This window comes from Oncorhynchus nerka, unplaced genomic scaffold, assembly GCF_034236695.1.
Source record: "Oncorhynchus nerka isolate Pitt River unplaced genomic scaffold, Oner_Uvic_2.0 unplaced_scaffold_788, whole genome shotgun sequence".
Taxonomy (NCBI): Eukaryota; Metazoa; Chordata; class Actinopteri; order Salmoniformes; family Salmonidae; genus Oncorhynchus; species Oncorhynchus nerka.
This window is the reverse complement of record NW_027040447.1, coordinates 85,954-109,944: the sequence shown is the minus strand read 5'-3', so window position 1 is coordinate 109,944 and position 23,991 is coordinate 85,954. Positions and strand designations below refer to the sequence as shown.

At 46.4% G+C, this 23,991-nt stretch overlaps 1 protein-coding gene across 1 annotated transcript; it reads right to left on the bottom strand.

The window, feature by feature from the left end:
• Positions 1 to 86: 86 nt before the first annotated feature.
• On the bottom strand, positions 87 to 17,894 carry LOC135571078 (telomeric repeat-binding factor 2-like). The gene is made up of 6 exons (XM_065016885.1): positions 17,637 to 17,894; positions 14,402 to 14,497; positions 12,776 to 12,906; positions 7,500 to 7,586; positions 5,951 to 6,091; positions 87 to 230 (listed from the first exon to the last, which is right to left on the bottom strand). Exons 1-6 carry the CDS (start codon positions 17,797 to 17,799, stop codon positions 87 to 89), a joined length of 762 nt encoding a protein of 253 aa, XP_064872957.1. The 5' UTR covers positions 17,800 to 17,894.
• Between the last annotated feature and the right edge of the window lie 6,097 nt (positions 17,895 to 23,991).

The window sequence follows — 23,991 nt, the reverse complement described above, 5'->3', positions numbered from 1 at the left end:
TTAGGGTCTAGGCTCGGTAACTGGAAATCACATTGTCACAATAACTGAACTAAAAGTGCTTTCTAAAGTGATTGATTGACATCGGATCAATAAGCTACCTGGGGTTGTGTCTGGATGTCTTCTCCTCTGTTGCTGGTAGAAGCTGGTCCTCTGGCTGAGGGCTGAGGACAGTCTCCTTCCTCTGCATCCTGTCCTGCCTCCCGTCTCTTCACCACCAGCTGTCTGGCAGCCTGATATTCACACAGACAGATCTCAGTTCAGGTTAGGAACAGTGGGTTAGAGAGACAGATCTCAGACCAGGTCAGGGAGACAGATCTCAGTTCAGTTAGGAACAGTGGGTTAGAGACAGATCTCAGACCAGGTCAGGGGAGACAGATCTCAGTTCAGTTAGGAACAGTGGGTTAGGGACAGATCTCAGACCAGGTCAGGGAGACAGATCTCCAGTTCAGGAACAGTGGGTTATGAGAGACAGATCTCAGACCAGGTCAGGAGACAGATCTCCAGACCAGTTAGGAACAGTGGGTTAGAGAGACAGATCTCAGTTCAGTTAGGAACAGTGGGTTAGAGAGACAGATCTCAGTTCAGTTAGGAACAGTGGGTTAGAGAGACAGATCTCAGTTCAGTTAGTTACAGTGGGTTATGGAGGCAGATCTCAGACCAGGTTAGGAACAGTGGGTTAGAGAGACAGATCTCAGACCAGGTCAGGGAGACAGATCTCAGTTCAGTTAGGAACAGTGGGTTAGAGAGACAGATCTCAGACCAGGTCAGGGAGACAGATCTCAGTTCAGTTAGGAACAGTGGGTTAGAGAGACAGATCTCAGACCAGGTCAGGGAGACAGATCTCAGTTCAGTTAGGAACAGTGGGTTATGGAGGCAGATCTCAGACCAGGTTAGGAACAGGGGGTTATGGGAGACAGATCTCAGTTCAGTTAGGAACAGTGGGTTATGGAGACAGATCTCAGTTCAGTTAGGAACAGGGGGTTATGGGAGACAGATCTCAGACCAGGTCAGGGAGACAGATCTCAGTTCAGTTAGGAACAGTGGGTTATGGGAGACAGATCTCAGTTCAGGTTAGGAACAGTGGGTTATGGGAGACAGATCTCAGTTCAGTTAGGAACAGTGGGTTATGGAGACAGATCTCAGTTCAGTTAGGAACAGTGGGTTAGAGAGACAGATCTCAGTTCAGTTAGGAACAGTGGGTCAGAGAGACAGATCTCAGACCAGGTCAGGGAGACAGATCTCAGTTCAGTTAGGAACAGTGGGTTAGAGAGACAGATCTCAGACCAGGTCAGGGAGACAGATCTCAGTTCAGTTAGGAACAGTGGGTTAGAGAGACAGATCTCAGACCAGGTTATGGAGACAGATCTCAGACCAGTTAGGAACAGTGGGTTAGAGAGACAGATCTCAGTTCAGTTAGGAACAGTGGGTTATGGAGACAGATCTCAGTTCAGTTAGGAACAGTGGGTCAGAGAGACAGATCTCAGACCAGGTCAGGGAGACAGATCTCAGACCAGGTCAGGAACAGTGGGTTAGAGAGACAGATCTCAGACCAGGTTATGGAGACAGATCTCAGTTCAGGTTAGGAACAGTGGGTTAGAGAGACAGATCTCAGACCAGGTCAGGAACAGTGGGTTAGAGAGACAGATCTCAGACCAGGTCAGGAACAGTGGGTTAGAGAGACAGATCTCAGACCAGGTCAGGGAGACAGATCTCAGTTCAGTTAGGAACAGTGGGTTAGAGAGACAGATCTCAGACCAGGTCAGGGAGACAGATCTCAGTTCAGTTAGGAACAGTGGGTTAGAGAGACAGATCTCAGACCAGGTCAGGGAGACAGATCTCAGTTCAGTTAGGAACAGTGGGTTAGAGAGACAGATCTCAGACCAGGTCAGGGAGACAGATCTCAGTTCAGTTAGGAACAGTGGGTTAGAGAGACAGATCTCAGACCAGGTCAGGGAGACAGATCTCAGTTAAGTTAGGAACAGTGGGTTAGAGAGACAGATCTCAGTTCAGTCAGGAACAGTGGGTTAGAGAGACAGATCTCAGACCAGGTCAGGGAGACAGATCTCAGTTCAGTTAGGAACAGTGGGTTATGGAGGCAGATCTCAGACCAGGTTATGGAGACAGATCTCAGTTCAGTTAGGAACAGTGGGTTAGAGAGACAGATCTCAGTTCAGTTAGGAACAGGGGGTTATGGGAGACAGATCTCAGACCAGGTCAGGGAGACAGATCTCAGTTCAGTTAGGAACAGTGGGTTATGGAGACAGATCTCAGTTCAGGTTAGGAACAGTGGGTCAGAGAGACAGATCTCAGACCAGGTCAGGGAGACAGATCTCAGTTCAGTTAGGAACAGTGGGTTAGAGAGACAGATCTCAGTTCAGTCAGGAACAGTGGGTTAGAGAGACAGATCTCAGACCAGGTCAGGGAGACAGATCTCAGTTCAGTTAGGAACAGTGGGTTAGAGAGACAGATCTCAGACCAGGTCAGGGAGACAGATCTCAGTTCAGTTAGGAACAGTGGGTTAGAGAGACAGATCTCAGACCAGTTAGGAACAGTGGGTTAGAGAGACAGATCTCAGTTCAGTTAGGAACAGTGGGTTATGGAGACAGATCTCAGTTCAGGTTAGGAACAGTGGGTCAGGGAGACAGATCTCAGACCAGTTAGGAACAGTGGGTTATGGAGACAGATCTCAGTTCAGTCAGGAACAGTGGGTCAGAGAGACAGATCTCAGTTCAGTTAGGAACAGTGGGTTAGGGAGACAGATCTCAGTTCAGTCAGGAACAGTGGGTTAGGGAGACAGATCTCAGTTCAGTTAGGAACAGTGGGTTATGGAGACAGATCTCAGTTCAGTTAGGAACAGTGGGTCAGGCTAGTTAGTTACTAGTTAGTACCTATTCATTTGTACAGTAACTAACACATCAGCCCAAACTGTTAAAACTGAATCTACTTAGAGGTTGTGTCCCTAATGTCCCCTGATCAAAAACACTACACTATATCTGGAGAGGGGACACAGCCAGACTGATGCTGAGGTAATACACTATATCTGGAGAGGGGACACAGCCAGACTGATGCTGAGGTAATACACTATATATGGAGAGGGGACACAGCCAGACTGATGCTGAGGTAATACACTATATCTGGAGAGGGGACACAGCCAGACTGATGCTGAGGTAATACACTTTATATGGAGAGGGGACACAGCCAGACTGATGCTGAGGTAATACACTACACTATATATGGAGAGGGGACACAGCCAGACTGATGCTGAGGTAATACACTACACTATATATGGAGAGGGGACACAGCCAGACTGATGCTGAGGTAATACACTACACTATATATGGAGAGGGGACACAGCCAGACTGATGCTGAGGTAATACACTACACTATATATGGAGAGGGGACACAGCCAGACTGATGCTGAGGTAATACACTATATCTGGAGAGGGGACACAGCCAGACTGATGCTGAGGTAATACACTATATATGGAGAGGGGACACAGCCAGACTGATGCTGAGGTAATACACTATATATGGAGAGGGGACACAGCCAGACTGATGCTGAGGTAATACAATACACTATATATGGAGAGGGGACACAGCCAGACTGATGCTGAGGTAATACACTACACTATATATGGAGAGGGGACACAGCCAGACTGATGCTGAGGTAATACAATACACTATATATGGAGAGGGGACACAGCCAGACTGATGCTGAGGTAATACAATACACTATATATGGAGAGGGGACACAGCCAGACTGATGCTGAGGTAATACACTATATATGGAGAGGGGACACAGCCAGACTGATGCTGAGGTAATACACTATATATGGAGAGGGGACACAGCCAGACTGATGCTGAGGTAATACACTACACTATATATGGAGAGGGGACACAGCCAGACTGATGCTGAGGTAATACACTACACTATATATGGAGAGGGGACACAGCCAGACTGATGCTGAGGTAATACACTACACTATATATGGAGAGGGGACACAGCCAGACTGATGCTGAGGTAATACACTACACTATATATGGAGAGGACACAGCCAGACTGATGCTGAGGTAATACACTACACTATATATGGGAGGGACAAAGCCAGACTGATGCTGGTAATACACTACACTATATCTGGAGAGAGGACACAGCCAGACTGATGCTGAGGTAATACACTATATATGGAGAGGGGACACAGCCAGACTGATGCTGAGGTAATACAATACACTATATATGGAGAGGGGACACAGCCAGACTGATGCTGAGGTAATACAATACACTATATATGTAGAGGGGACACAGCCAGACTGATGCTGAGGTAATACACTATATCTGGAGAGGGGACACAGCCAGACTGATGCTGAGGTAATACACTATACTATATATGGAGAGGACACAGCCAGACTGATGCTGAGGTAATACACTACACTATATATGGAGAGGGGACACAGCCAGACTGATGCTGAGGTAATACACTATATATGGAGAGGGGACACAGCCAGACTGATGCTGAGGTAATACACTATATATGGAGAGGGGACACAGCCAGACTGATGCTGAGGTAATACACTACACTATATATGGAGAGGGGACACAGCCAGACTGATGCTGAGGTAATACACTACACTATATATGGAGAGGGGACACAGCCAGACTGATGCTGAGGTAATACACTTTATATGGAGAGGGGACACAGCCAGACTGATGCTGAGGTAATACACTTTATATGGAGAGGGGACACAGCCAGACTGATGCTGAGGTAATACACTATATATGGAGAGGGGACACAGCCAGACTGATGCTGAGGTAATACACTATATATGGAGAGGGGACACAGCCAGACTGATGCTGAGGTAATACACTACACTATATATGGAGAGGGGACACAGCCAGACTGATGCTGAGGTAATACACTATATATGGAGAGGGGACACAGCCAGACTGATGCTGAGGTAATACACAATATATGGAGTGGGGACACAGCCAGACTGATGATGAGGTAATACCATACGTCCGGAGAGGGGACACAGCCAGACTGATGCTGAGGTAATACCATACATCTGGAGAGGGGACACTGCCAGACTGATGCTGAGGTAATACCATACGTCCGGAGAGGGGACACAGCCAGACTGATGCTGAGGTAATACACTACACTATATATGGAGAGGGGACACAGCCAGACTGATGCTGAGGTAATACCATACATCTGGAGAGGGGACACAGCCAGACTAATGCTGAGGTAATACCATACATCTGGAGAGGGGACACAGCCAGACTGATGCTGAGGTAATACCATACGTCTGGAGAGGGGACACAGCCAGACTGATGCTGAGGTAATACACTATATATGGAGAGGGGACACAGCCAGACTGATGCTGAGGTAATACACTATATCTGGAGAGGGGACACAGCCAGACTGATGCTGAGGTAATACCATACGTCTGGAGAGGGGACACTGCCAGACTGATGCTGAGGTAATACCATACATCTGGAGAGGGGACACTGCCAGACTGATGCTGAGGTAATACCATACATCTGGAGAGGGGACACTGCCAGACTGATGCTGAGGTAATACCATACATCTGGAGAGGGGACACTGCCAGACTGATGCTGAGGTAATACCATACATCTGGAGAGGGGACACTGCCAGACTAATGCTGAGGTAATACCATACATCTGGAGAGGGGACACAGCCAGACTGATGCTGAGGTAATACCATACGTCTGGAGAGGGGACACAGCCAGACTGATGCTGAGGTAATACACTATATATGGAGAGGGGACACAGCCAGACTGATGCTGAGGTAATACACTATATCTGGAGAGGGGACACAGAGGTAATACCATACGTCTGGAGAGGGGACACTGCCAGACTGATGCTGAGGTAATACCATACATCTGGAGAGGGGACACTGCCAGACTGATGCTGAGGTAATACCATACGTACCCTGGACAGGAAAGGATGAGCGAAGGGAAACAGGCTCTGACAGAACTGCAGCATCTCCTGTTTAAACTGCTGGTAGGAGACCTGCTGCAGGACTGAATGATCACTGCTCCTCTTGTTGACCAGCCCCAGGAAGATGGCTTTCTGGAAGACACATAACCCCCCCCCCATCAGCCTCTGGAGACACATAACCCCCCCATCAGCCCCAGGAAGACACATAACCCCCATCAGCCTCTGGAGACATAACCCCCCCATCAGCCCCAGGAAGACACATAAACCCCCCATCAGCCCCAGGAAGATCGCTTTCTGGAAGACACATAACCCCCCATCAGCCTCTGGAGACACATAACCCCCATCAGCCTCTGGAGACACATAACCCCCCCCATCAGCCCCAGGAAGACACATAACCCCCCATCAGCCCCAGGAAGACACATAACCCCCCATCAGCCTCTGGAGACACATAAGCCCCCCATCAGCCTCTGGAGACACATAAATCCCCCATCAGCCTCTGGAGACACATAACCCCATCAGCCCCAGGAAGACACATAACCCCCCATCAGCCTCTGGAGACACATAACCCCCCATCAGCCCCTGGAGACACATAACCCCCATCATCCTCTGGAGACACATAACCCCCCTATCAGCCCCAGGAAGACACATAACCCCCATCAGCCCCAGGAAGACACATAACCCCCATCAGCCCCAGGAAGACATAACCCCCATCAGCCCCAGGAAGACACATAACCCCCCATCAGCCTCTGGAAGACACATAACCCCCCATCAGCCTCTGGAGACACATAACCCCCCATCAGCCTCTGGAGACACATAACCCCCCCATCAGCCTCTGGAGACACATAACCCCCATCAGCCCCAGGAAGACACATAACCCCCCCCATCAGCCCCAGGAAGACACATAACCCCCCCCATCAGCCTCTGGAGACACATAACCCCCCATCAGCCCCAGGAAGACACATAACCCCCATCAGCCTCTGGAGACACATAACCCCCCATCAGCCCCAGGAAGACACATAATCCCCCATCAGCCCCAGGAAGACACATAACCCCCCATCAGCCCCAGGAAGACACATAACCCCCCCCCATCAGCCTCTGGAGACACATAACCCCCCCCATCAGCCTCTGGAGACATTCCACCCCCATCAGCCTCTGGAGACATCCCCCCCATCAGCCTCTGGAGACATTACCCCCCCATCAGCCTCTGGAGACATTACCCCCCACCCCCCATCAGCCTCTGGAGACATTACCCCCCCATCAGCATCTGGAGACATTACCCCCCCCCATCAGCCTCTGGAGACATTACCCCCATCAGCCTCTGGAGACATTACCCCCATCAGCCTCTGGAGACATTACCACCCCCCATCAGCCTTCGGAGACATTACCACCCCCCCATCAGCCCCTGGAGACATTACCACCCCCCTCCATCAGCCCCTGGAGACACCCGTTCCTCAGGTTAACAGACAGACAGGTCTAAATGTCTCTCTGTACTGTTCGTATTGTTGCCATCGTCTCTCTAGGAGTTTAGGAGTTAGCTCACCTTTCCAACCTTGCTTTTGGGGAAGTATTTCATCAAAACCTCCTTGGCTTTGTCAAAGGCCTGGTTCTTAATGCACACAATCACCAGCTACAGAGAAAAACACAACAGGGTTCACCGTTATAATGATGTACAACAGGGTTCACCGTTATAATGATGTACAACAGGGTTCACCGTTATAATGATGTACAACAGGGTTCACCGTTATAATGATGTACAACAGGGTTCACCGTTATAATGATGGACAACAGGGTTCACCGTTATAATGATGTACAACAGGGTTCACCGTTATAATGATGTACAACAGGGTTCACCGTTATAATGATGCACAACAGGGTTCACCGTTATAATGATGGACAACAGGGTTCACCGTTATAATGATGCACAACAGGGTTCACCGTTATAATGATGGACAACAGGGTTCACCGTTATAATGATGCACAACAGGGTTCACCGTTATAATGATGTACAACAGGGTTCACCGTTATAATGATGTACAACAGGGTTCACCGTTATAATGATGTACAACAGGGTTCACCGTTATAATGATGCACAACAGGGTTCACCGTTATAATGATGGACAACAGGGTTCACCGTTATAATGATGGACAACAGGGTTCACCGTTATAATGATGGACAACAGGGTTCACCGTTATAATGATGGACAACAGGGTTCACCGTTATAATGATGGACAACAGGGTTCACCGTTATAATGATGTACAACAGGGTTCACCGTTATAATGATGTACAACAGGGTTCACCGTTATAATGATGCACAACAGGGTTCACCGTTATAATGATGTCAGGATGGACAACAGGGTTCACCGTTATAATGATGTCAGGATGTACAACAGGGTTCACTGTTATAATGATGCACAACAGGGTTCACCGTTATAATGATGTCAGGATGGACAACAGGGTTCACCGTTATAATGATGTCAGGATGTACAACAGGGTTCACCGTTATAATGATGCACAACAGGGTTCACCGTTATAATGATGCACAACAGGGTTCACCGTTATAATGATGTCAGGATGTACAACAGGGTTCACCGTTATAATGATGCACAACAGGGTTCACCGTTATAATGATGCACAACAGGGTTCACCGTTATAATGATGCACAACAGGGTTCACCGTTATAATGATGTACAACAGGGTTCACCGTTATAATGATGGACAACAGGGTTCACCGTTATAATGATGGACAACAGGGTTCACCGTTATAATGATGGACAACAGGGTTCACCGTTATAATGATGGACAACAGGGTTCACCGTTATAATGATGGACAACAGGGTTCACCGTTATAATGATGGACAACAGGGTTCACCGTTATAATGATGTACAACAGGGTTCACCGTTATAATGATGGACAACAGGGTTCACCGTTATAATGATGCACAACAGGGTTCACCGTTATAATGATGTACAACAGGGTTCACCGTTATAATGATGGACAACAGGGTTCACCGTTATAATGATGGACAACAGGGTTCACCGTTATAATGATGGACAACAGGGTTCACCGCTATAATGATGGACAACAGGGTTCACCGTTATAATGATGGACAACAGGGTTCACCGTTATAATGATGGACAACAGGGTTCACCGTTATAATGATGGACAACAGGGTTCACCGTTATAATGATGTACAACAGGGTTCACCGTTATAATGATGCACAACAGGGTTCACCGTTATAATGATGCACAACAGGGTTCACCGTTATAATGATGGACAACAGGGTTCACCGTTATAATGATGCACAACAGGGTTCACCGTTATAATGATGGACAACAGGGTTCACCGTTATAATGATGGACAACAGGGTTCACCGTTATAATGATGGACAACAGGGTTCACCGTTATAATGATGGACAACAGGGTTCACCGTTATAATGATGACAGGATGTACAACAGGGTTCACCGTTATAATGATGTCAGGATGTACAACAGGGTTCACCGTTATAATGATGTCAGGATGGACAACAGGGTTCACCGTTATAATGATGGACAACAGGGTTCACCGTTATAATGATGTCAGGATGTACAACAGGGTTCACCGTTATAATGATGTCAGTATGTACAACAGGGTTCACCGATATAATGATGTACAACAGGGTTCACCGTTATAATGATGTACAACAGGGTTCACCGTTATAATGATGGACAACAGGGTTCACCGTTATAATGATGTACAACAGGGTCCACCGTTATAATGATGCACAACAGGGTTCACCGTTATAATGATGTACAACAGGGTTCACCGTTATAATGATGTACAACAGGGTTCACCGTTATAATGATGTCAGGATGTACAACAGGGTTCACTGTTATAATGATGGACAACAGGGTTCACCGTTATAATGATGACAGGATGTACAACAGGGTTCACCGTTATAATGATGTACAACAGGGTTCACCGTTATAATGATGTCAGGATGTACAACAGGGTTCACCGTTATAATGATGGACAACAGGGTTCACCGTTATAATGATGCACAACAGGGTTCACCGTTATAATGATGTCAGGATGTACAACAGGGTTCACCGTTATAATGATGGACAACAGGGTTCACCGTTATAATGATGCACAACAGGGTTCACCGTTATAATGATGTCAGGATGTACAACAGGGTTCACCGTTATAATGATGTCAGGATGTACAACAGGGTTCACCGTTATAATGATGTCAGGATGTACAACAGGGTTCACCGTTATAATGATGGACAACAGGGTTCACCGTTATAATGATGGACAACAGGGTTCACCGTTATAATGATGGACAACAGGGTTCACCGTTATAATGATGTACAACAGGGTTCACCGTTATAATGATGTACAACAGGATTCACCGTTATAATGATGTACAACAGGGTTCACCGTTATAATGATGGACAACAGGGTTCACCGTTATAATGATGGACAACAGGGTTCACCGTTATAATGATGCACAACAGGGTTCACCGTTATAATGATGCACAACAGGGTTCACCGTTATAATGATGCACAACAGGGTTCACCGTTATAATGATGGACAACAGGGTTCACCGTTATAATGATGGACAACAGGGTTCACCGTTATAATGATGGACAACAGGGTTCACCGTTATAATGATGGACAACAGGGTTCACCGTTATAATGATGTACAACAGGGTTCACCGTTATAATGATGTACAACAGGGTTCACCGTTATAATGATGTACAACAGGGTTCACCGTTATAATGATGGACAACAGGGTTCACCGTTATAATGATGGACAACAGGGTTCACCGTTATAATGATGGACAACAGGGTTCACCGTTATAATGATGGACAACAGGGTTCACCGTTATAATGATGGACAACAGGGTTCACCGTTATAATGATGTACAACAGGGTTCACCGTTATAATGATGTACAACAGGGTTCACCGTTATAATGATGTACAACAGGGTTCACCGTTATAATGATGTACAACAGGGTTCACCGTTATAATGATGTACAACAGGGTTCACCGTTATAATGATGTCAGGATGTACAACAGGGTTCACCGTTATAATGATGTCAGGATGTACAACAGGGTTCACCGTTATAATGATGTCAGGATGTACAACAGGGTTCACCGTTATAATGATGGACAACAGGGTTCACCGTTATAATGATGTACAACAGGGTTCACCGTTATAATGATGCACAACAGGGTTCACCGTTATAATGATGCACAACAGGGTTCACAACATGGCAGAATACAACTACACCAGAATGAGAAGACATGAACGGACAACTACACCAGAACGAGAAGACATGAACGGACAATTACACCAGAATGAGAAGACATGAACGGACAATTACACCAGAATGAGAAGACATGAACGGACAATTACACCAGAATGAGAAGACATGAACGGACAATTACACCAGAATGAGAAGACATGAACGGACAATTACACCAGAATGAGAAGACATGAACGGACAATTACACCAGAATGAGAAGACATGAACGGACAATTACACCAGAATGAGAAGACATGAACGGACAATTCAAACCAGAATGAGAAGATATGAACGGACAATGACACCAGAATGAGAAGACATGAACGGACAATTACACCAGAACGAGAAGACATGAACGGACAACTACACCAGAACGAGAAGACATGAACGGACAATTACACCAGAACGAGAAGACATGAACGGACAATTACACCAGAACGAGAAGACATGAACGGACAATTACACCAGAACGAGAAGACATGAACGGACTACACCAGAACGAGAAGACATGAACGGACAATTACACCAGAACGAGAAGACATGAACGGACAACTACACCAGAACGAGAAGACATGAACGGACAACTACACAAGAACGAGAAGACTTGAAAGGACAAATAGTTGTGCAATTCACTACAGTGCACAATAGTGTTGACCACAGTACACGGTGTCATCTTATAATGTTGGACAGGGCTGACACGAAAATCAGAACAGTGTATTGGGTTTCAACGGGGGACCAATCAATGACTACACACAGTGTATCTGGTTTCAACAGGGGGACCAATCAATGACGACACACAGTGTATCTGGTTTCAACAGGGGGACCAATCAATGACTACACACAGTGTATCGGGTTTCAACAGGGGGACCAATCAATGACTACACACAGTGTATCAGGTTTAACAGGGGGACCAATCAATGACGACACACAGTGTATCGGGTTTCAACAGGGGGACCAATCAATGACGACACACAGTGTATCTGGTTTCAACGGGGGGACCAATCAATGACGACACACAGTGTATCGGGTTTCAACAGGGGGACCAATCAATGACTACACACAGTGTATCTGGTTTCAACGGGGGGACCAATCAATGACTACACACAGTGTATCGGGTTTCAACAGGGGGACCAATCAATGACGACACACAGTGTATCTGGTTTCAACAGGGGGACCAATCAATGACGACACACAGTGTATCTGGTTTCAACGGGGGGACCAATCAATGACTAAACACAGTGTATCGGGTTTCAACAGGGGGACCAATCAATGACGACACACAGTGTATCTGGTTTCAACGGGGGGACCAATCAATGACTAAACACAGTGTATCGGGTTTCAACAGGGGGACCAATCAATGACGACACACAGTGTATCGGGTTTCAACAGGGGGACCAATCAATGACGACACACAGTGTATCTGGTTTCAACAGGGGGACCAATCAATGACTACACACAGTGTATCGGGTCTTTCTGGGGAACCAATCATTGACTACACACAGTGTGGCCAGATCTCACCATCTCTCTGACAGACTTCTGTACTCTCTCCAAGTCTTTCTGGGGAACCGGCAACTCGTCGCGGATGCTGTCCAATACGCACAGAGCCGACTCCAGTGGCGTGAGGTCCTCCTGAGAGTCAAACGAGAAGTCTGTGGACGGCAAAGAGAACAACTGTGTCAGTGATCTCAGACTTGATTTCCAAAAGACACGGCTAGCTAGCTATAAGGAACAGCAGATTCTGGGACTTGGGGTCATTTCAGATGTCTCTGATTTTCAACAGGGAATGAATATTAGTTCGTACTGTTACATAGATAGTGTTGTTATGTAGCTAGCTAGGAACAGCTGTTACATAGATAGTGTTGTTATGTAGCTAGCTAGGAACAGCTGTTACATAAATAGTGTTGTTATGTAGCTAGCTAGGAACAGCTGTTACATAGATAGTGTTGTTATGTAGCTAGCTAGGAACAGCTGTTACATAGATAGTGTTGTTATGTAGCTAGCTAGGAACAGCTGTTACATAGATAGTGTTGTTATGTAGCTAGATAGGAACAGCTGTTACATAGATAGTGTTGTTATGTAGCTAGCTAGGAACAGCTGTTACATAGATAGTGTTGTTATGTAGCTAGCTAGGAACAGCTGTTACATAGATAGTGTTGTTATGTAGCTAGCTAGGAACAACTGTTACATAGATAGTGTTGTTATGTAGCTAGCTAGGAACAGCTGTTACATAGATAGTGTTGTTATGTAGCTAGCTAGGAACAGCTGTTACATAGATAGTGTTGTTATGTAGCTAGCTAGGAACAGCTGTTACATAGATAGTGTTGTTATGTAGCTATAAGGAACAGCTGTTACATAGACACTGTTGTTATGTAGCTAGCTAGGAACAGCTGTTACATAGATAGTGTTGTTATGTAGCTAGCTAGGAACAGCTGTTACATAGATAGTGTTGTTATGTAGCTAGCTAGGAACAACTGTTACATAGATAGTGTTGTTATGTAGCTAGCTAGGAACAGCTGTTACATAGATAGTGTTGTTATGTAGCTAGCTAGGAACAGCTGTTACATAGATAGTGTTGTTATGTAGCTAGCTAGGAACAGCTGTTACATAGATAGTGTTGTTATGTAGCTAGCTAGGAACAGCTGTTACATAGATAGTGTTGTTATGTAGCTAGCTAATCAAATCAAATCAAATTTTATTTGTCACATACACATGGTTAGCAGATGTTAATGCGAGTGTAGCGAAATGCTTGTGCTTCTAGTTCCGACAATGCAGTGATAACCAACAAGTAATCTAACTAACAATTCCAAAACTACTACCTTAGACACACAAGTGTAAAGGGATAAAGAATATGTACATAAAGATATATGAATGAGTGATGGTACAGAGCGGCATAGGCAAGATACAGTAGATGGTATCGAGTACAGTATATACATATGAGATGAGTATGTAAACAAAGTGGCGTAGTTAAAGTGGCTAGTGACATAAGAATGCAGTCGATGATCTAGAGTACAGTATATACATATGCATATGAGATGAATAATGTAGGGTAAGTAACATTATATAAGGTAGCATTGTTTAGAGTGGCTAGTGATATATTTACATCATAGCTAAGAAGTCACTTCATGTTGAACTCAAAACTCTCACCGAGTTTGTCACCGTCATATATCCTGGTGAGGAACTGTATTGCTCGAATCTTCTTGGGTGTGGCGTCGTAGGCTTCCAACGGCCGAACCAGATGACCTGAAAGAGGACGTTGTTGGATAATGTGTTAGCTAGCGTCTATTAAATGGGGCTAACTGCTTATTAAGCACCTGTTGACGATAGGCTCCTCTGACCGGGGACGTTTTGTTAAGAGACCGAGCCCCCTGACTAAGAGACCGAGCCCCCTGACTAAGAGACCGAGCCCCCTGACTAAGAGACCGAGCCCTGACTAAGAGACCGAGCCCCTGACTAAGAGACCGAGCCCCTGACTAAGAGACCGAGCCCCCTGACTAAGAGACCGAGCCCTGACTAAGAGACAGAGCCCCCTGACTAAGAGACAGAGCCCCTGACTAAGAGACCGAGCCCCTGACTAAGAGACAGAGCCCCCTGACTAAGAGACCGAGCCCCCTGACTAGGAGACCGAGCCCCCTGACTAAGAGACCGAGCCCCCTGACTAAGGACCGAGCCCCTGACTAAGAGACCGAGCCCTGACTAAGAGACAGAGCCCCTGACTAAGAGACAGAGCCCCTGTTAAGAGACCGAGCCCCCTGACTAAGAGACCAGCCCCCTGACTAAGAGACAGAGCCCCTGACCAAGAGACCGAGCCCCCTGACTAAGAGACCGAGCCCCCTGACTAAGGACCGAGCCCCCTGACTAAGAGACAGAGCCCCCTGACTAAGAGACAGAGCCCCTGACTAAGAGACCGAGCCCCTGACTAAGAGACAGAGCCCCTGACTAAGAGACCGAGCCCCTGACTAAGAGACAGAGCCCCCTGACTAAGAGACCGAGCCCCTGACTAAGAGACCGAGCCCCTGACTAAGAGACCGAGCCCCCTGACTAAGAGACCGAGCCCCCCTTGCTCTGAACAGTAACATCATTGCTCACCGTGCAGTTCTGGAAACATACGGAACGGTACTTTCAGATCAGCGAGAAATCATTTTCAAAAAACAAAAGGTTCAATTGCTACACACATTTATAGGGTTAGTGTTCCCACACGGTCATACCTCCATGTTCCAGCTTCTACCCCCAAGCCATCACACTGCTGAACAGCTTCTACCCCCAAGCCATCACACTGCTGAACAGCTTCTACCCCCAAGCCATTAGACTGCTGAACAGCTTCTACCCCCAAGCCATCAGACTGCCGAACAGCTTCTACCCCCAAGCCATTAGACTGCTGAACAGCTTCTACCCCCCAAGCCATCAGACTGCTGAACAGCTTCTACCCCCAAGCCATCAAAATGCTGAACAGCTTCTACCCCCAAGCCATCAGACTGCTGAACAGCTTCTACCCCCAAGCAATCAGACTGCTGAACAGCTTCTACCCCCAAGCCATCAGAATGCTGAACAGCTTCTACCCCCAAGCCATCAGACTGCTGAACAGCTTCTACCCCAAGCCATCAGACTGCTGAACAGCTTCTACCCCCAAGCCATCAGACTGCTGAACAGCTTCTACCCCCAAGCCATCAGACTGCTGAACAGCTTCTTCCCCCCACACACACTACATACACACACACTGTTAGTTAATTATCTATCCTGATTGCCTGGTCACTTTTATCCCTCCCTGCCTCCCTACACATTGTTTTATTGTGTTACTATTTCCTTGTTTTTTTCTCAACATATTTTTCTTACTTTTTTACTTCTGCATTGGGCTCCTAAGTAAAAATGTCACATTAAATCTACACCAGTTGTATTCTGTATGTTTATTTAACCTTTATTTAACTGGGCAAGTCAGTTAAGAACAAATTCTTATTTACAATGACGGCCTACCCCGGCCAAACCCAGACGACGCTGGGCCCAATCGTTCGCCACCCTATGGCACTCCCAATCACAGCCAGTTGTCATACAGGTTGTGACCAATACAATTGGATTTAGACTTGACGAGCCATCTTCCTTCCTTCCCCTATCCTCTTCATTCCCCTCCCTCCTCCTTCCCTGTCCTCCCCCTTACTTCCCCTACACCCTTCCCTCCGATCTTCCGAACACCTGTGCGTAAGTGTAAAAGCCCATTTAAATGTGGTCGGACCTTCGTATGGAGGGTGTGACGCAACAGCGGTACCTCTGGGGCACGCAGAGGCCAAATCAAGCCCCGTACCGCGTCGCCGCGAACCTCTCAAATGTTGCAACAATGCCGAGGGCGCTGTATAGTTCTGCATGTTCGGAACACGCTAGATGGCTCATCAAATCTAAATCCAATTGTATTGGTCACAACCTGTATAACGGTAGGAGGGGGGGGCGGTACAGTCCTGTGTAAACACAAAACTCACTTCCTTCACAATATCTCTGCACCGCTAAGTGCTAGAAGTATGAAAGCCCTGACTGAGCGGCAGCGCAGCCTAGTGGTTAGAGCGTTGAACTTGTAACCAAAAGGTTGTAAGTTCGAATCCCCGAGCTGACAAGGTAAAAATCTGTTCTTCTGCCCCTGAACAAGGCAGTTAACCCACCGTTCCCCGGTAGGCAGTAATTGTAAATAAGAATTTGTTCTTAACTGACTTGCTTAGTTAAATAAATATCAAATAAATGAGTGTAGATAACTCAGCATTTCCCAAACTTGGTCCTGGAAAGCCTTTAGTACATAAAAACGCAACAGAACGTTAAATTAACTAAAACTGTGCTGTACTGAACGACCAATTGAAAAACGGTGAGGGGTTGTATAGCTTCAAAAAGCACCGCTTGTCTTTAACAACGAGTCACTGCTTCACACCGAACGGACCAAACTAGTCTGTTCACGACACGTTTTGGGGAAAAACCGCTCAGCACCGTAGCAAACGTTGAAACGAAATGAACGCACCCCCGCAGGTTTAGTTTATGTCCTTGCGCTACACAGCTGATTCAGACAATAAATAATGAGTTGATTTAAGGTTATTTAAATCAGCTGTGTGGTGCTAAAGTAAGGACCAAAAACGAACCTGTTCACCGGGGGATCTAGTCCAACCAACTGGTCCAGCTCACAGTCAACGTTACCACACAGTTAGCTAACATATCTAACTAGCTGGGTATCACGTGGTATAAAACTAAAAGTTTATAAACATAGCTAGCTAAACAAACTGTTAACACGGGAGTTAATTGTTAATTAACTATTTTAGGCAGAGACGGTATTAGAAACCTGTATTGGCTTCGCGTAGATGCTAACGTTAGTTAGCTAGTTAGCTAACTGCATCTGTGAGAAAACGTTACTAACATTGAAGGATGTCTCTGATCTCACAGAAATCACTGTCCTGTTCATTCCTGAACGCCTCAAACGCCACAGATATATAATAATCCACTATCCACCGATTAACAACACATTCCACATCTAGTCCGCGGTCCGCACTCGACTCCATGTTGTCGTGTTGCCGCCACATCTACGATGTAAATAAACTGATGTGTATTTCATCTGCCGCGCTGGTTTAGTGTTCAGTCAAACTTCCGTCTGGCCGCATTTCGCTCACCTTACGCCCACCTACGCTCACATTACGCACCACGTCAATGACGTCATCGCGGCAAACCGATTACCATTAATTGTGTTTTTTATATATATATATATATATATATATATAATATTGGATTTTAATTTTAAAAATGTTGCATTTGGGGACAGATTTTTTTTTTTAAGTGTTTGTGTATATAACATTTACCAGACAGAATGAAGAAATGGAAGGACTTAATTCAATGGTTTTGTTTTCATTTTAGTAACATCTTTCATTGTAAAAACATGGGTCTTATTAATGAAATAAAACATTTAAATACTTAACTCGCTCCAAAATAACTTCACAGAGTCACACACTCGTAAAAAAAAAAAAATGTGTATAATAGTTTACCCTTCATTATCACAGAAAAGGCATAATTATGTCCTCGAAGTCCATGAATTTAGACAAGTTATTGCAAGGGTATATTTTGTGCTTGCTTTAAAAGGGAGCAAACAAGCGTTCTTCCATTTAATTTCAGTAATATAGGAATTCCAGAAGAATTTCCCTCTAGGAGGGATCTTGTTCGAGTTAAAGTGATCTTAAGAATGTATTACATTTCTTATCCAGCAGGGGGCAACCTCTTAACATACACTGTGAATCTATCCTGACATGTTCTCCAAAGCAAAAATGCGATTTAATTAAGTACTGAAGGTATTGGTTTGAATACAGAATTACATTCTTACTGTATTCTTACAACTATTGTAGGTTTATACAATTGTAACCACTGACCTTAGTTTAGGTATTTACATTTTTGAAACTCAATTAATATGTTTCTTCAGATAAAATATACGTGTAGTGATGTCCTATGTATTTTTGTTGTTGTATTATAATACAGTATATACAAATATATACCATTGATTTAGTGTAGGCGGAAGCAGTTGGTCATGGCTAGAAGGGATCCAGCATCTGTCAAATTAACGTCAGATTTGATTTATTTTAGGAGGTTAGGAAGACGCTGCTGGTTGCCGCGTTTGTTTGCCGCGCTCGATTTAAAGGCACAATCTGTAGATTTCTTGGTGTCCGTCATTGATTCTTGAATAATCTGATTTATATGAATCTAATATTATCTTATCAGATTCAAATTCAGTGCATATTGGTTCACATCCACACGGCAATAAATGGAACAGCCAAATAGCCATCATTATTTTAGTCGAATCAGGTTTATCATGCAAAACAACACATTATAAAGACAATTTAAGACACATTTAAAAACATCTTTCAATAATTGGTAGTAGATACCAGGCACACCGGTTTGAGTGTCACGAACTGCAACTCTGTTAAGTTTGTCAACAGTTTCCTGTTTATCAAAGAAAGGTCTTGATAAAGAAAGGAGAAAGGAGCTCCGATGCAAAAAATATAATATCCAAAGTTTGGACAGACAAGCTGTCTTCATCAGGGTATAATCACAAACACTGCGGGATGACTAGTTTATGTAGTGTCAAATGACACAGGTGTCTGTAATCATGGCCAGGTGTGGCCTAATATCATTGGTTAATTATCAAATATTAAAATGTCATACAAAGAACAGCATACAAACAACAAATGGATAGCATACGATCATAGATTAATTTTAGACCGCACGAGCTTACAAACAATGACAATGGCAAAAGTCACAATAATCACAAGATTATGATCATTATTATGCCCTATGGCACCCTATTCCCTATATAGTGCACTACTTTGGACCAGAGCCCTCAGCGTCATGTTCTAAAGCAGTGCACTATATAGGGAATAGGGTACCATTGGGACAGATCCGTTGTCTTTCAGTGTTTCCTCCGTCCCAACTTCCCTCCGTCTTTCAGTGTTCCGTCTTTCAGTGTTCCCTCCGTCTTTCAGTGTTCCCTCCGTCTTTCAGTGTTCCCTCCGTCCCAACTTCCCTCCGTCTATCAGTGTTCCCTCCATCCCAACTTCCCTCCGTCTTTCAGTGTTCCCTCCGTCCCAACTTCCCTCCGTCTTTCAGTGTTCCCTCCGTCTTTCAGTGTTCCCTCCGTCTTTCAGTGTTCCCTCCGTCTTTCAGTGTTCCCTCCGTCCCAACTTCCCTCCGTCTATCAGTGTTCCCTCCATCCCAACTTCCCTCCGTCTTTCAGTGTTCCCTCCGTCCCAACTTCCCTCCGTCTATCAGTGTTCCCTCCATCCCAACTTCCCTCCGTCTTTCAGTGTTCCCTCCGTCTTTCAGTGTTCCCTCCGTCTTTCAGTGTTCCCTCCGTCTTTCAGTGTTCCCTCCGTCTTTCAGTGTTCCCTCTGTCCCAACTTCCCTCCGTCTTTCAGTGTTCCCTCCGTCTTTCAGTGTTCCCTCTGTCTTTCAGTGTTCCCTCTGTCCCAACTTCCCTCCGTCTTTCAGTGTTCCCTCCGTCTTTCAGTGTTCCCTCCGTCTTTCAGTGTTCCCTCCGTCTTTCAGTGTTTCCTCTGTCTTTCAGTGTTCCCTCTGTCCCAACTTCCCTCCGTCTATCAGTGTTCCCTCCGTCTATCAGTGTTCCCTCCGTCTTTCAGTGTTCCCTCCGTCTTTCAGTGTTCCCTCCGTCTTTCAGTGTTCCCCTCCGTCTTTCAGTGTTCCCTCCGTCTTTCAGTGTTCCCTCCGTCTTTCAGTGTTCCCTCCGTCTTTCAGTGTTCCCTCCGTCTTTCAGTGTTCCCCTCCGTCTTTCAGTGTTCCCCTCCGTCTTTCAGTGTTTCCTCCGTCTTTCAGTGTTTCCTCCGTCTTTCAGTGTTTCCTCCGTCTTTCAGTGTTCCCTCCGTCTTTCAGTGTTTCCTCCGTCTTTCAGTGTTCCCTCCGTCTTTCAGTGTTTCCTCCGTCTTTCAGTGTTCCCTCCGTCTTTCAGTGTTCCCTCCGTCTTTCAGTGTTCCCTCCGTCCCAACTTCCCTCCGTCTTTCAGTTCCCTTCATCCTATCGTATAAGTATCTAAATAACATACATTCTCATTACAACATTTTAATGAAAGGCTTGTGTTGTCTTCAGAGACACATCCTACAGACCCTCAGGGTAGTTTGCGTGAGGACGTCCGTCGGGAGTTGGCCTGTAGGGACACAACTCTGACCTTCGACCAGCTGGTGGACATGTCCATAAGGTTGGATAACCAGCTGGTGGACATGTCCATGAGGTTGGATAACCAGCTGGTGGACATGTCCATGAGGTTGGATAACCAGCTGGTGGACATGTCCATAAGGTTGGACAACCAGCTGGTGGACATGTCCATAAGGTTGGACAACCAGCTGGTGGACATGTCCATAAGGTTGGATAACCTGCTGGTGGACATGTCCATAAGGTTGGATAACCAGCTGGTGGACATGTCCATAAGGTTGGATAACCTGCTGGCTACCCGCGGACGTCCAGATCGGGGCCTGTCAATTCCATCCCCCAGCACCACCGCTCCGACGCCCATGGAGCTGGGAGGTGCTGCACTTAGGGAGACCAGAGGAGGGTCGATCCATGCACCATCTGTGGCTGCAGAGGGCACACTGCCGGTCGGTGCTGGAGAGGTTCCTCTAGGAGTCGAGGCGTGTCACCCCAGGTGAGTCGGTGTCACCCAGAGCCCCCTGTTGCTCACAGGTTTTTGTTTAATAATTTTACTGAGATTTCCTGAGATTTACCCGCATAAGGCGCTCGTAGATTCATAGATTCGTAGATTCATAGATTCGTAGATTCGTAGATTCGTAGATTCGTAGATTCGTAGATTCGTAGATTCAGGCGCAGCTGGGAATTTTATTGACAGATCATTTACCCATAGTTTAGTCAGCAGGACCAGTTACCCCACAGCCTGACGTTGTTCCTGTGGATATGCCTTTCCCTGTGCCCGCCCTAGATAGTCGACCATTAGGGTCAGGGCTGATTAGGGAGGCCACCGCTCCACTGGGCATGGTTACGCAGGAGGGTCACAAGGAGAGAATTAGTATCTTCCTTATTGATTCTCCTGCGTTTCCCGTGGTGCTGGGCCTACCCTGGTTGGCCTGTCATGACCCCACTATTTCGTGGCAACAGAGGGCTCTCCCAGGGTGGTCAAGAAAGTGCTTGGAGAGGTGTGTAGGGGTTTCCGTCGGTGCTACTACAGTGGGAAGTCCACACTTGCATTGCTTGCTGTTTGGGGTTTTAGGCTGGGTTTCTGTACAGCACTTTGAGATATCAGCTGATGTACGAAGGGCTATATAAATAAATTTGATTTGATTTGATCTCCACCATGCGCATCCCCTTGAATATGCTGATTTGTCACTCTCCTTCTGTAAAAAGAAGGCGACTCAATTACCACCCCATCGACGGGGGGACTGTGCGATAAATCTCCTGTTAGATGCAGCACCAGTGACCCCACAGCCTGACAGAAACACACACCACAAATGGAGTCAGCAGGACCAGTTACCCCCACAGCCTGACAGAAACACACACCACAAATGGAGTCAGCAGGACCAGTTACCCCCACAGCCTGACAGAAACACACACCACAAATGGAGTCAGCAGGACCAGTTACCCCCACAGCCTGACAGAAACACACACCACAAATGGAGTCAGCAGGACCAGTTACCCCCACAGCCTGACAGAAACACACACCACAAATGGAGTCAGCAGGACCAGTTACCCCCACAGCCTGACAGAAACACACACCACAAATGGAGTCAGCAGGACCAGTTACCCCCACAGCCTGACAGAACACACGCACCACAAATGGAGTCAGCAGGACCAGTTACCCCCACAGCCTGACACGACTGACAGAAACACACACCACAAATGGAGTCAGCAGGACCAGTTACCCCCACAGCCTGACAGAAACACACACCACAAATGGAGTCAGCAGGACCAGTTACCCCCACAGCCTGACAGAAACACGCACCACAAATGGAGTCAGCAGGACCAGTGACCCCCACAGCCTGACAGAAACACACACCACAAATGGAGTCAGCAGGACCAGTTACCCCCACAGCCTGACAGAAACACACACCACAAATGGAGTCAGCAGGACCAGTTACCCCCACAGCCTGACAGAAACACACACCACAAATGGAGTCAGCAGGACCAGTTACCCCCACAGCCTGACAGAAACACACACCACAAATGGAGTCAGCAGGACCAGTTACCCCCACAGCCTGACAGAAACACACACCACAAATGGAGTCAGCAGGACCAGTTACCCCCACAGCCTGACAGAAACACACACAGCCTGACACAGAGAGTAAAATAAATGAGATCCTTTTTCCACATCAGGTTTTTACATATGGGACATGTTGTTCACAGACTAAAATCTCTTTATTTTAAAACAAATTATATCTACAATCATAAATCAAAATGGATACAGTTTAAAAGATACAACATTAATCAATGGCGGATATTTGCATGATTGATTAATTGTATTGATTAGGGTAACGCATATCTCATAAAACAAACGGGTGGTTGACGATCATCAATACCCTGTGTCACAATGGCTCTGTTGTGAAGACAACTAAATCAGCAGAGAGATGAGGTCAGGAGGGCTGAGGGGGAAACAAAATGGTGGACTGAATTAGCCTTCATCATGAGGGAGGTCAGGAGGGCTGAGGGGGAAACAAAATGGTGGACTGAATTAGCCTTCATCATGAGGGAGGTCAGGAGGGCTGAGGGGGAAACAAAATGGTGGACTGAATTAGCCTTCATCATGAGGGAGGTCAGGAGGGCTGAGGGGGAAACAAAATGGTGGACTGAATTAGCCTTCATCACGAGGGAGGTCAGCCTTCATCATGAGGGAGGTCAGCAGGGAGGCTGAGGGGGAAACAAAATGGTGGAAACAAAATGGTGGACTGAATTAGCCTTCATCATGAGGGAGGTCAGGAGGGCTGAGGGGGAAACAAAATGGTGGACTGAATTAGCCTTCATCATGAGGGAGGTCAGGAGGGCTGAGGGGGAAACAAAATGGTGGACTGAATTAGCCTTCATCATGAGGGAGGTCAGGAGGGCTGAGGGGGAAACAAAATGGTGGACTGAATTAGCCTTCATCATGAGGGAGGTCAGGAGGGCTGAGGGGAAACAAAATGGTGGACTGAATTAGCCTTCATCATGAGGGAGGTCAGGAGGGCTGAGGGGGAAACAAAATGGTGGACTGAATTAGCCTTCATCATGAGGGAGGTCAGGAG

What these genes read in the sequence shown, in the direction of transcription:
- LOC135571078 (XM_065016885.1), bottom strand. Translation starts at nt 17,799, where the DNA reads ATGTGGCGGCAACACGACAACATGGAGTCGAGTGCGGACCGCGGACTA. An exon ending in ATATGACGGTGACAAACTCG is followed by an intron (nt 12,907 to 14,401) that starts GTGAGAGTTTTG and finishes TGCCGTCCACAG; the next exon opens with ACTTCTCGTTTGACTCTCAG. An exon ending in AGAAGTCTGTCAGAGAGATG is followed by an intron (nt 7,587 to 12,775) that starts GTGAGATCTGGC and finishes TTTTCTCTGTAG; the next exon opens with CTGGTGATTGTGTGCATTAA.